The following is a 13,779-nucleotide window of genomic DNA, read 5'->3' as shown; positions in this document are numbered from 1 at the left end:
TTGGAAGCAGCATGCTGAGATGCAGAGGGAACAATTATTGTGAAGGTAGCCAGCTCAACATTTAAGGGCAGGAAACGATACAGTGTGACAAGGCATGGGGTACAAAATAGAAATGTGAACAGCATCAAAAGTCACCATCACCCTGGCTTTGATCAGGCATGATGGAGTCTCAAACCTACTGGGGGTGACAGGGAGGACAAGACAGAAACGAACATGGAATTTGGGGTCTCTCTTTATTCTAGAGCTAGTATAATGGGCAAGAGATTCCAACTCATTCTCTGAAGCACTAGCTCTGTCGCTGCCCACCTCTGGCAGCCAGTGAGTGTTCTGCTGGACCTTGCTCTCAATAACAGCCTCCAATCTGCCCACGGAGACAGCCAGTCACACGCATGCCAGAAGCAGCACAGTACAGATTACGCTGATGGATTTCTCCAACCTTCAATCCACTTTCACCCATGTGTATGACAAACCTGCCTGGTGCTCCTGTGTACGTTTGTGCATTTCACAAAGTTATAAATGGCTGACAGCATAGATCCTTTCCTGCCTGGTGTTCAGCAGGTGCCTGGTCAAAGTCATTCAGCACGGAAACAGACCCTTCAGTCCAATTCGTCCATGCTGACCAAGTTTACCAAACTAAAACCAGTCCCACTTTCCTGCATTTAGCCCATATCCTTCTAAACCTTTCCTATTCATGTACCTGTCCAACTGTCTTTTAAATGTTGTAACTGTACCTGTTTCTACCACTTTCTCTGGTAGTTCATTCCACGTATGAACCACACTGTGTGGAAAAAGTTCCCCTCAGGCCCCTTTTAAATTTTTCTCCTCTCACCTTAAAAATATGTCCCCAGTTTTGAACTCCCCACACTAGGGAAAAGACCTTTGCTATTCACCTCATCTATGTCCTTCATAATTTTATAAACCTCTAAGGTCACCCTTCAAACGCCTACGCTCCATTGAAAAGAAGTCCCGGCCTATCCAGCCTTTCCCTATAACTCAAACGCTCTAGACCCGGCAACATCCTAGTAAATCTTTTCTGAACTCTCGTGAATTTTGTCTCTAGCAGTCGCCAGGGTGCTTTATCGAATTAGAAAACAGATTTAATGATGTTCAAAAAACTGGATTTAAAAATTCTTAAAGCTCATCCAAGAGAAATTTTGCTAGCTATATCAATTAGAGACAAAAAAAAAGTTCACAATGGAAAAATAGGATTCAGACATTTTGTTTTGGGAATGGACAACAAGATATCGGCCAGAATCTTATCAGCGATTTGGAGACAAATCTAGAAAGCACCATGGGTGGTCAAATGGCAGCAGTATGTCATATATTCTCTGCTTCAGCTCAATGATTATCCTTTTCATCAACAGCTCTGGGGAGGGTATAACATCTATGTCCAGCTGAACCAAGTTTGGGAAGGGCCACATCAGAAAAAAAATAGAATATCCCCTGCTCTCCCTGCTAACAGCATCTGCTTTTGCTTACTAAGTGTGTGTCAGCAGCTGGAAGCCCACCTATTTGCCATATTAGTCTGAAGTGCAACTATCTAAGCTGGTACATGATAAGTGTGAGTGACGTGGCACCCTCAAAAGATATTAAACCTTGGAGGATTTGTCACCAATGATGCCTGTGGACACCTGTTGTACCTGTGAAGACTGCAGCAGACAGAGAAGATGCGAATTAATGCTCGAAAGGTAAGAATAGTGCAACTTATCATATAGATGATAATATTTTACGTGCTGATAAAATTGCGGGAAAGTGACCAGATGCTGAATAATACGTGATCACTGATATTTAATTACAGGGAAGGCCCAGTTTTCCCATCTGCAATGGCAAGGACACCAAAACACCACTGACAGCCACCTCCTTGCTTGTAATCGGGAACTGCAAGATTTTTTAGAAGTCTGCGATGAGCTCTCGGTCTCATGTTTGCACTCATTTCTTGAAATTGGGTAAAGAACATATCCATGATTGGCTGTAATGATATGTATTTACCTGATAGCTGCAGTATATTGAGTGAAGTGAGCTATCAAGAGGCAACAGATTAGGATTGCAGGGGTGGAGGTGCTATGGTAATTTCACTGGACTAGTAATTCAAGATCTCAGGTTAATGTTCTGGTGGTGCCAGTTTGAAGCTCACCATAGCAGATAGAGAAATCTGAAATTAATAAAATTAATCAGGAATTAAAAGCTACCCAATGGTAACCACGTAAAAAGAATCTACTTCATTAGTGTACTTTAAGGAAAGCAATCTTCCATCCTTATCTTCTCTGACCTACATGTGACTTTAGTTACACAGCAACGTGGTTGACTCTCAACTATTCTCTAAAATGTTTTGGCAAAGCGCTCAGTTCCAGGGCAACAAGGGATGGGGAATAAATGCTGGCTGAGTCAGCAATATTCACATCCCATAAACAAGTTAAAATAAAAGGATAATCTCAGTAATGGATGGTTAGATGGGTAAGTGAGGATTGATGCAATGAAGTAAGCATGACGAGGCAAAGAGAGAGAGGTTGAGGGATGCATACAACAGGACGTAGGAGAATGAACAGTGGTCCAGGCCTGGTTAGGTCATTAAACACTTTCCACAGTGAGTCCAGGATCATGAGACAATACTCCTGCTACTGACCTCTTGGGCCAGTAATTATTATTTTTTTAAAAAATTATTCCTTCTTTAGGTCAGCAGCTGATTTCTTGCTCCCCTTGCTAAAGAGCATCTTTTTACAAGCCTTCACGGTTGCATATCAAGCAAGATACCATGAAAGTACAGCTCGATCTTCGGTTGGCCTAATTCCAGACTATCTGTGTTTCTTCCAGCTCATGACTCTCAAAAATTCCATCTTTGGATTGGCCTTTTAAATATAGGAGTTGAGACTGTGATACTTGGGTTCTCATCACGCCCACTATTCACAAAGGATGCCAAGCTTTCCTGCTCCTCTGATGCTGCTTGGCCTGCTGTGTTCATCCAGCTCTACACCTTGTTATCTCACTTAGGTAAACAGTTTTCTGTTCTCAAGTTCTCAAAATTGCATGGTCCCAGATGAGCCAGCCAATTTTATGTTCCTTTACAGAAACTAGATGGAAGTACACAATACCAACTATTTACAATAAGACTAAAGTTACAAGATTCCATTGTTTTGGACAAACAATAAACTTTACTACACAAACATATAACAGTAATAGAATGCATATACACAACTTATATTCTAACATCCAATCCAAATTAACTGAGGTAAACATGGGTAACAGAAACAGGGTCAAAACATATCAAATAGCAAATACAGTCTAGACAGATGCCACAGACTTCACAACAATCCCCAAGGTGTTCATAACATGATTGTCCATAAATATCATCAAAACTTTAAAGGGAATTGCACTTTCTTCTTTTTCAAAAACCAAACTTCAGAACTCCCTCAAGAGCTACTCTTTCATAAACTGCTGACACGATACTAGTTCACTCTCCCCATCAAAACAGTACTCTCCTAGATTCTGGAAACTGCATTCAAGCATGTATTCTCAGCTAAATTTCAGCATTTTGCAGACAGCTACCATCACCAAACTGCTACGGCCCTTGTTTTCTGGGCTTTAATCTTGATCAGATGCCCAAATCAAATACAGTTTGTAGGCATCCTTCACACCTGCTTTCAGTTACACTGAATTATTAATAGCTCAAGGTATTTTCAAAACCTCAACAGCTTGTGACCCCAAACACCAGCAATTAGCTGCACCCTGGCTTTCTGGACCTCAAGGGCATAGTGTTCACAGAATTTTGTATTAAGTTTGAAATTTAAGAGGCAAAAAATGCCTAACAGGAAAAGTGAGGGTGTCACAACTAATTTGGGAATTAAAAGGTGATATCAGATCAAAAGGAGGTGGCTTATAAAGTTGGCAACAAAGTTGCAAGCCTGAAGATTGGGAGCATCTAAGAGAGAAATAATAGAATGTGAATGTAAAATAGTATGAAACATAACAATAGACTGTAAAAGTTTCTAAGGTATGCAAAAACAAAACGATAAGCAAAACAAATGTTGGTCTACATAATTTACAATAGGAATTGCAGATGTTGTAGGAAGCAAAATATGTACTTTGTGTTTATTTTCAGAGCAAGATACAAGAAGTCTCCCTGAAATAATTAAGCTCCAAGGGTCTAGTGAGTATATTGAACTGAAAAATTTTAGAATTGGTTTAAAAAAAAAACGAAGCCTTGCAGAAATTAATGGGATTGTTAGTTAACAAGTTTCTAGAGACCCAATGATGTTCACCCTAGAGTGCTGAAACAGATAGCTACAGAGAGTGGATGTCTTAGTGATCTTCAAACAAAATTCTATTAATTCTGTAACAGTGCCTGCAGATTGAAAGGTTGTGAATATAACCTTATTGTTCAAGAAAGAAGGGAGAGAGAAAATGGGTAACTGCAGATCTGTCAGCCTGACATTACTAATGGGAAAAGTACTAAAATCTGTTATAAACAATATGATTCTGTGGATTTAGAAACACAAACTAGGAACAGGAGTAGGCCATTCAGCCCTTCAAACCTGGCCCACCATTCAACAGAATCACAGCTCATCATCCACCTTAATACCCTAATCCTGCTTTTGCCCCATACCCTTGGATCCCTTCAGCTCTAAGAACTCTCTCCTTCATGATAACATTCAATATTTCAGCCTCAACTACTTTGTGGCAGAGAATTCCACATACTAACTACTCTCTGGGTGAAAAAATATTTCTCCTCATCTCAGTCCTAAATGACCTACATCTTATCCTTAGATCGTGACCCTTGGTTCTGGACTCCCTGGTCATTGGGAACATCCTTCTTGTTCTTATTGCATCTAGTCCTGTTGTTAGAATTTTATAGGTTTCTATGAGGTCACCCTTCAAACTCTAATGACTATAGTTCTAACCAATTCAGTCCTTCTTTGTAACTCAGTTCTGCCATCCCATGAATCGGTCTGGTAAACCTTTGCTTGCACCCTCGTCCCCATAGCCAGAATATCCTTCCTCAAACAGGAGGTCGAAACTGTACAAATACTCTAGGTGTGGTTTCACCAAGGGTCTGTACAATTGCAGTAGGACATCCCTGCTCCTGCATGCAAATCTGCTCACTATGAAGGTCAACATACTATTTGCCTTTCTCACAAAAGATGCCTGCAGCATCTGCATGCTTATTCATGTAGAAGGACACCCAAGTCTCATTCCACCTCCCCCTTTTCTAATCTATTGCCATTCAGATAATCTGCGTTCCTGTTTTTGCCAGTGAATAACCTTACATTTATCCACATTGCATTTCATCTACCATGTATTTGCCCACCCATTCAATTTGTGCAAATCACACTGAAGCATCTCTGTATCGTCTTCAAAGTTCACACAGCTTTGTGTTATTTGCAAGCATGATTTGTTTGGACAGAACCAAAATAGATTATTGAAGGGGAAGTCATATTTGACAAACCTGATAGTTTTTTGAGCGGACACTAGCAGTGTCGATAAGGGGATCAGGTGAATGTTGACTATTTGTATTTGCAGGAGACTTCTGATGTGTCTCATGCAGGAAGTTACTGAACAAAATTGAAGCAGATGGATTTCGGGGTAATTTACTAACATGGATTGAGGATTGGCTCACGGGCAGAAAGCAAAGTGCAGAACTAAAATGGGAATTCCCAGGTTGGCTGGCTGTAACCAGTGTGGTACTGCAAAGATCTATGCTTGTCCAAATTCCAGATCAATAGTTTGAATGTGGGAGTCAATTTGATATTTCCAATTGGTGGGAAAGAGTTCTGAGGAGAATTCAAGAGGACTTAGGCTGAGTGATTGGACAAAAGACCGGCAGATTGAATATAATGTGGATACGTATGAGGTTATCCACTTTGGTAGGAGAAAAAGGTAGTGAAGATTATTTCTTAAAATACTGGAAAGTTTTCACATCCAAAAGACCCTACATGTCCCTGTTCAGAAGTGACTGAAAGCTAACATACAGGCGCAGCAAGCAATTCGGTATGTTGGTCCATACCGCAAGAGGAACTGAGCAGAGGAGACTTACGTCATTGGCTTGAACATTGGTAGAAAGACACCCAGAGTATTATGAGCCTTAAAAACTGAAAGAAGTTGCTAGAAAAACTCAGCAGACCTGGCAGCATCCGTGAAGAAAAAAATCAGAGTTAACGTTTCAGGTCTGGTGACCATTTCTTTGACCTGATGGCAGTTAGGAAAACTTTGGTTTACCTGCAAAAGGTAGGGAGGGGGAGAAGGTAGGGAATAAACGATGGGTGGGGATAGAACCCAAATGAGACAGAAGAGCAGTTGGGTAGACAAAGGAGTTAATAATGATCTGGCTGGGAGGGTGATTAGCTGTTAATGGGGACTGTTAGGTGACTTTTTTTGTATTATGAGCCTTAATCTGGTTCTGGTCCCTAACAAATGATTATCTTGCTGCTTAATGGCTCATCTTGCTTAATATCCCAATGGGACAGAGATTGGGGTAAAATATATTCATTGAGTTTTAAAATGAACCTACATTATATTTCCTCCCACGGCGCCTGCAGTATTTAATACTAGATTTAAAATGTATCACAATGCAGGAAATGTTCCATTCTGTAAAATGTAAATCTCACTTCATTGGAGAACAACAATTTTTCTCATTAATACACAGAAATCTGAAATCTGTATTGTATTGTAAAGACTAATATTTCCCATGAAGACAAGATTATAACCCAACCACATTTTAAAAAAAAACTTGTTTTTGTTAAAACTAAAATGATATTTTCTTTTGTAAAATCAATTTCAACAAATCAAAGAAAGAACTGCGGAAATTGCCTCTGTGACACTCACCCAGAAATATCAGAATAAATAGCTGTATCCACAAAGTAGGTTGGTAGCAAGTGGCAAATGAGGAGGAGGATCGCCATAAAGTTCTCTCCTTGTGTCAACCAGAGGTCTATCACTGCTGGCATAGCAGCCCAATAAGTTCCCAGAAAAGGGACAGCTCCAAGCGTGGCTGCTAGAGCTGACAAAGAAAAGGACAAATGAATGTTTACAGCAAGGATCACTTTACCACAGCACTTCTAAGTTGCAACCTAAATGAATGCCCATCTTTCGTTTAGCCATAGCAGTTGGTTGCCTGAAGTCAATTTTTGCCCCTAAAGACATGCTCCTTTGGAGAAAGCTAAACCAAGCCTTAGGTTGTGCCTTTAGCAAGGCTTAAGACTACCTCATGATCGTCAAACTTTTCGGTGTTTAACATCAGACATCCTCACTGGGTGTCTCACTAAAATTTGAGGTTAGTTAGACCTCCAACTTCCCTAAACCCACCATCATAATGTTATCCATTTTGTTATCATTCTTGACAGTGTTTATGCTATTTGTACTATCTAGGATATAGACAGCTATTCAAGTTGCGATTAGGCAGACCATCAGTTTCAATTTCAAAGCAACAGTGCAGTTATTTTCAATATTGACATCACCTCAGTACTGACTTAAACAGACAAATCAAAATTGGTCCAAAGAAAGATCTTTTAACAATCTTCATCTTTTCCAGGTTGATCACAAATGCTTGGTTCTGTGATAAAACATTTCATGCACACTGCTACATCAAAAAAAATTAAAGGGATCGTGAAAGGAAAACAAAGAAGTGATGTAAACAGGTAAATTTTAAAGTGAATATTGTTGGGAACACAACAATAAAGAGGCAAGTCATGAGATTAAATTTAATAAATCTGATAATATGCAAGTTGGTACTGAGGAAAATAACTGTGACTACTGCTGGAAAGCATACAAATCCAACTGGTTTACACGTCTTTCATGGAGACTTGGCACTCCAATCTAGTCAGGTGTACAAAGACTTAGGCCAGGAGTTTTGCTTCTGATTTAGGAGAGCAGAGTCAGAACAAATCACAGCACTACAAATCCAGCCTCGGAGACTGTGCCCCAAAAGATCAAATTTTGGTTCTCTGGGGCTGGGGACCAAAATGTGATTTGTAGTAGGCCACTCTAGAAACAGCGAGGAGGCAGGGTCGGACGTACAGATGACCTGCCTCGGCAGTTTATCAACAAATTTTTTCAAGTGCAGAATAACAAAAAACACAGCTATTAAAAAGTGCGATTCTGGATTGTTAAATTCTAAAACAATGCGTTCCTAATATCCGAATCAGAATGGAAAAACATTTCTACTGAATTACAATACAACTAATAATCTATATTTGAAATTGTATCTTATATGTGAAAAATATTTATAACCAGTACCTGAAGGAATGAAGACAATGTTGATTCCAAATATAGTGTGTGTCAACCAGGTGTAAAGCCCGTAGAAAGCAGCCATCTTCAGGGATGCATCAAACACACCACTTGAGTGGAAACAGATAAATTGCAAGTCATTTTTTTTGTAGCAATGTTATTTGTGTGTTAAGATATGCCACAACTGAAGGTAGACATACTAGTTACAGGTTAGAATACAGGAACCTCTGAAAACAAAAATAACTGAAAGCTGTATTTCATATATTTCTAACCATTTTTGCAAACTAACTAAACTGCACACAAAGTTTAAAACTTAGCAAACACAAATTATAATTGTCCCACTAGGTAATTATCAAAATTAAGTGTTTCTTGGTTGAGTCACCCAAGTCAGTGAATTTTCTATTTTCCTCATAGAAATGGAATGGAATACAGCCAGGGCCAAAATGGCTTATTTTTCATTTGTACGTGGGCATCACTGGTTAGGCTAGCAATTATTACTCATTCCAAATTGCACTGGAAATGCTCATGTAGCGTTTCCTTCCTTAACTGATGCAGTTCTTCAGACATACAGACACCCAGTGTTGTTAGGGAGCTTTAACATCGTGACCAAGAAATTCCAATATAGTTCCAAGTCAGAATCGTGTGGGTTTTGGAAGGCAACTTGCAGCTGGTGGTGTTCCCATTCATCTGCTATCCTTGCCTTTCCTGATTAGGAGGATTTGAAAGGTACTGTTGACTTGGTGAGTTACTGCAGTGCATTTTGTTGAAGGTAATCACTGCCAACAACATGCATCAGTGGTGAAAAAAGTAAATGTTGAAGCGTACCAAACAAGTGGGCTGCTTTGTTGTAGATGGTGTATTGTTAGAGCCGCATTCACTCAGGCCATCAAAGTATTCTATCAGACTCCTGCTGTGTGGATACTGGAAAGGCTTTGTAGAAGCAGGTGGTGAGTTACATGCCACAGAATTCATAGCCTCTGATCTGCTCTTGTAGCTGCAGTAATTTTTATGGCTGCTCCAGTTCTGTTTCTGGTTGATATTAACCCCCAGGGTGTTTATAATGCAGCAGAATCAGTGATGGTAATGCAGTTGAATAATCAAGTGGTGATGGTTAAATTCTCTCTTGTTGGAGATGATCATTGTTTGATACTTGTGTGGCGTGAACATTACTTGTTGTTTATCAGCCCAAACTTGGATAGTGGCCAGGTCTTGCTGTGTTTGAGCAGGGACTGCTTCAGTATCTAAGGAGTTGCAAGTGGTGCTGAACATTGTGCAATCGTCAGCGATCATCCTCATTTCAAACCTCATAATGGAGCAACTGAAGATGGCTGTGCATAAGCAACTACCCAAGGAATTCCTGCAGTGATTTCCTCGGATTTGGACAATTGACCTCCAACAAGCACATCTATCTTTTTTAGTGTTGGGTATGATTCCAACCAATGAAATTTTCCCCTGAATCTCCAGTGACTCAATTTTTCTAGGGCTCTTTAATGCCATTGTCTGCACTGAATTCAAGCTTCTGCTAAACTATCCACAGTGAATTAATCGTCAAGTCATCTTGAAGTATCGACACCTCTTTCCACATCTTATCCTCATGCATGCTCATTTTCCATTGTCTGTATTTTCATGGCAAAGCAAATGCTGGTAAAGTTTATGATTACATCCTTTTGTTTTCAGTGGCTCCAAGATCAACGGTCCTGAGATTCTCAAGAAGTAAAAGTTGTTAAAAGATTAAAGTCACCGTAGTCCCAGAGGATGACAGGCAGCTCTCCCATTAGAAAAAGACATCTGATGGCAAGTTTAACCTGTGGATCCCCAGGTCTCAGGTGAGACTGAGTGACTTCAGCTAGTATAAGAAATGAACCTGCACTGTTGGCGTCATTTTGAGTCACTAGCCATCCAGCCAACTGAGCTAACAGAGATGACTGTTTTCAAATCAAGGCATTGTTTATCCACAAGCTCAACAGTGATGGGATGTTCATTAGGACAAAAAACAAGTGATTCAACAGACGTGCATAAATTAATGCAAGGATCTAACATGGTAGAAGCAACTGTTTTCCAGTTGTTGAGGTAACTAGACCCAACGGTCATAAGTGCAAATTTATAAGCAAAGGATTGAAGATGAAGAATTAAATATACCTGTGAAACAATGAAATTAATTCCAGCAGCTAATGGCTGAAGTAGAGCCATGTCAACATTTAAAAACATACTAGATAGGTTATTGTCATATTTTTTAATGATATATATAGTGACATTAAAAAGTAAGTCCAAAGTCCCAAGACAAAGCAGACAGTCTGATAACAACTCATTTGCAGTGTTGAAGCCCTGCACACTTAATTAGTTGCCGACTCATCCCCACCACTAGCCCAATAATGTAGCTATGACGATTGTATATATGGAAAAACACGTGAATTTCGGACCAATTACCATCCTATGTTCTTTCTTTATGCATTTGAAAAGTGATGGAAGGAGCCATCGATAAAGGTATGCAATTGTGGTGTAATCATTCCCTACTTGTGAAAAACATGCTTACCAAACTAATCCAGATATAGTTATGAATTGCAAAAACAGTTCTGAACACCACTCTAAAGAAAAAAAATCTTGTTTTTCTCACCAAGCTTTTTCTCCGCTGGTATTTTTGTAAAATTGAAAATCCCAAGTGATAATTCTGTTCGATACTTGATTTTCTAATGTCCTAATTTAATTCTAGAATCTTCCAGCTGTCTACGGCAGATTTCCAATACTGTGTATGGCACCATCCCCAAACTGAATCCCCTGGTATTGTGAATTAAGAATTTCTCAGAGTAAATGAAATGGCACAATGATATGGCCTGCAATTAATACTGCTCCATATTTTCCCTTGCTAAACACTCCGGAAAATTTTATATACAGAAAGATTTAATTGCCAGTCCTGCCTAACTGCAGCCACGTTTCAGTTAGCGATTATACCTAATTTGAAAATCAATGACCCTAATTACATTCTATGTATTAATATTCCAGCTTGTATTGCCTTATTTTCCGATTTTCCTTTTCACATTCTGATTTCTTCCTTCCTTTGTTTATTCAGTGTAACTTTATAACCTTTCTCTCCTTTCATTCATTTAAGACAAAGCTTAGTTTCTTTTCCAAACATCTAATCAACAGTCTTTCTTTACCTAAGTTGTGTAACCCTTTCCCACAACTCTAATGATCCATTTCAAAAGGATACTAGTCTCAAGCAAAAGAGTAATATTTGCATTCACATGGTACTTCTCATGTCCCAGAACATTGCAAAGTGTTTTATTTTAAGCCAACGTATTATATTTGAAGTGTAATTGTGTTATAGGAAATATCCCTCAACAGATCACACCTCAATGTAGGAGAGTCTTGTGTGCTCCAATGACCCTATAACCACTGCTGCATAGAATTCCTTGCTCCTGGTAGCACCATTCATGGTAGAGGCTGGATGGGGTGCTGCCAAGCAAAGCAAAATCCAAACCGTTCTCATCAATAGACTAGGCGAAGGAAGACTGTCTCTACACTGCAAAAGCAGAAAATGGCTACAGTGACAAGGTGGTCCCAGTCAACGCGGTTTGACATGTCACTGAAATCTGAAGAGCAATCCATCAAGATTGTGTGAACAATGATTCCATGTTAGTTCAGCACAGGCTTCTGTCCAGGGCCCATTTTCCAAGCCCAGCAGTGATGGAAAATGATGAAAGACTGGGCTCTGGATCTGGGAGTCTCCAGTCAAGACTATACAGGCAACAAATGCATGAAGTCAATGGACACCTTGCTTGGGACAGAGATGTCTTTGGATAGCAGCATCAGGAGCACCAGTCCTCTTCACAATACCCTCTGCTTCAAACCAGATAGGAAAGAGGCTAGAAAAGATTTCCTAAAAACAGATTGTTCCTCTTAGTTGGGAAGCCACATGTTGCAGGATCACCATCTTTGTGGTCAAAGAGAGAAACCTTAGATTTTGCAGCTTGGAATGTTAGAAAATGCATGGACAATCTCAAAAGTGACCATCTGGTAAGAAGAACTGCAGTTATATTGTGTGAACTGTCAAGACTCCAAATTGACATCGCTGTCCACAATGAGGCCTACCTTCCTGAGGACAACAGCTGAAGGTATATACGAGCGGGCACAACTTCCACTGAAAAGTAAAGGCTGATGGTCAGCCACATGTCTAGCAAGTTGGTTTTATCATTCGGCAAAGAATTCTAGATGCATGGCAGAACTCCCAGTTGTATAAAACGAAAGGCTCATGACATTTCATCAACAGGTCAACCCTTACCAATATGCAACATTCACCAGATTTTACGCCTCAACCCTAGACACTGAAGGAGCTGAAGAAACATTCTGTTCTAACTTTGCCGAAATCTTCACTACCATTCCAAAAGAAGGCAAGACCATCACCCTGCAAGCATTTAATTTCGTGTTTGGCTGTAATCTTGATGTCTGGAGAGGAGCCATTGGGAAAAATCCCCATGGAAATGCCAATGCAAACGGTAATCTCCTGCTGACAAAGTCTGCTCAGCAATGGCATCAATATAGCTAACATCCCCTTCCATCAGAAGGCCAGAAAACAAAAACATGGAGCATTCTATATCAAAATGCCAGCATCTCCTGGATTATGGAATTACTTGGGGTGAAGATCTAGGTGATGGCCATATCACTTGACCTCTGCAGAAAAATGATGCCTACTGGATACTTCATCAACCAGCTCAATTGGTTCTTAATGTTCATCCAGCACCATGACATCACAACAGACAAAAATACAAGAGGAAAAAGATCAATGTCTCAACCTAAAATAGCCCGACTAAAACTAGAACCTCCATGCAGACCTCAATCAAATCTCGATTATCTTTACACATATAACTTAAGTTCAGAGCAGTGGGATGAAACACCAACAGTTTTTCTACACTCCTGTGTCCAAACTGTTGGGTTCAAGCACCTTTTTATGAGGACTCATTCGAAACGTGTGTTCTGCTGGATCAAAATCAAGCAGTCTTCTTTGCTTGGCAGAACCAAAGAGCACAAGTCAAAAAGACAACATTCCAATAGCTTAAGGCTGCCCACTAAAGACAAATCTAAAGGTTAAAAAACAATATGATAGAAACACAGAGATACACAGCACAGAAACAGACCCTTCGGTCCAACTCACCCATGCAGACCAGATATTCTATATAAATCTGGTCCCATTTGCCAGCATTTGGCCCAAGTCCCTCTAAACCCTTTCTATTCATGTACCTTTCAGATGTTGCAATTGTACCAGCCTCCACCACTTCCTCTAGCGGCTCATTCCATATATGCACCACCCTCTGAGCGGAAAATGTTACCCTTAGGTCCCTTTTATATCTTTCTCCTCTCACCTTAAACCAATGCCCTCTAGTTTTGGACTCTTCACCCAAAGATAACTAGAGATCAAACAGCTGCTCAACATGACTTGAAAAGATGTTTTCGAGCCACCTATAGAGCAAGATAAAGGAGACAAAATTCCCTTTGCATAGAGGATTGCACCTTTCTTCTCAAGAAAGAATGCCTTTAATGCTGGAAACTACATTTTCAATGGCTCGA

The 13,779-nt window shown here is 39.9% G+C and overlaps 1 protein-coding gene across 1 annotated transcript in view; it reads right to left on the bottom strand.

Annotated features, from left to right (window-relative positions):
- Positions 1-13,779, bottom strand: part of LOC109924795 (transmembrane protein 245-like) — a 70,244-nt gene that overhangs the window by 27,273 nt on the left and 29,192 nt on the right. Inside the window, exons 4-5 of the mRNA XM_048608214.1 lie at positions 8,227-8,327; positions 6,817-6,991 (exon numbers count right to left, since the gene is read on the bottom strand). Of these exons, the coding sequence (XP_048464171.1) occupies positions 6,817-6,991; positions 8,227-8,327 (276 nt within the window). The remainder of the gene's footprint in view (positions 1-6,816; positions 6,992-8,226; positions 8,328-13,779) is intronic.

Source organism: Rhincodon typus, chromosome 2 (assembly GCF_021869965.1).
Source record: "Rhincodon typus isolate 14 chromosome 2, sRhiTyp1.1, whole genome shotgun sequence".
In the NCBI taxonomy this organism is placed as follows: domain Eukaryota; kingdom Metazoa; phylum Chordata; class Chondrichthyes; order Orectolobiformes; family Rhincodontidae; genus Rhincodon; species Rhincodon typus.
Note: the sequence above shows the minus strand (reverse complement) of the source record. Positions and strands in the feature narration are given on the sequence as shown.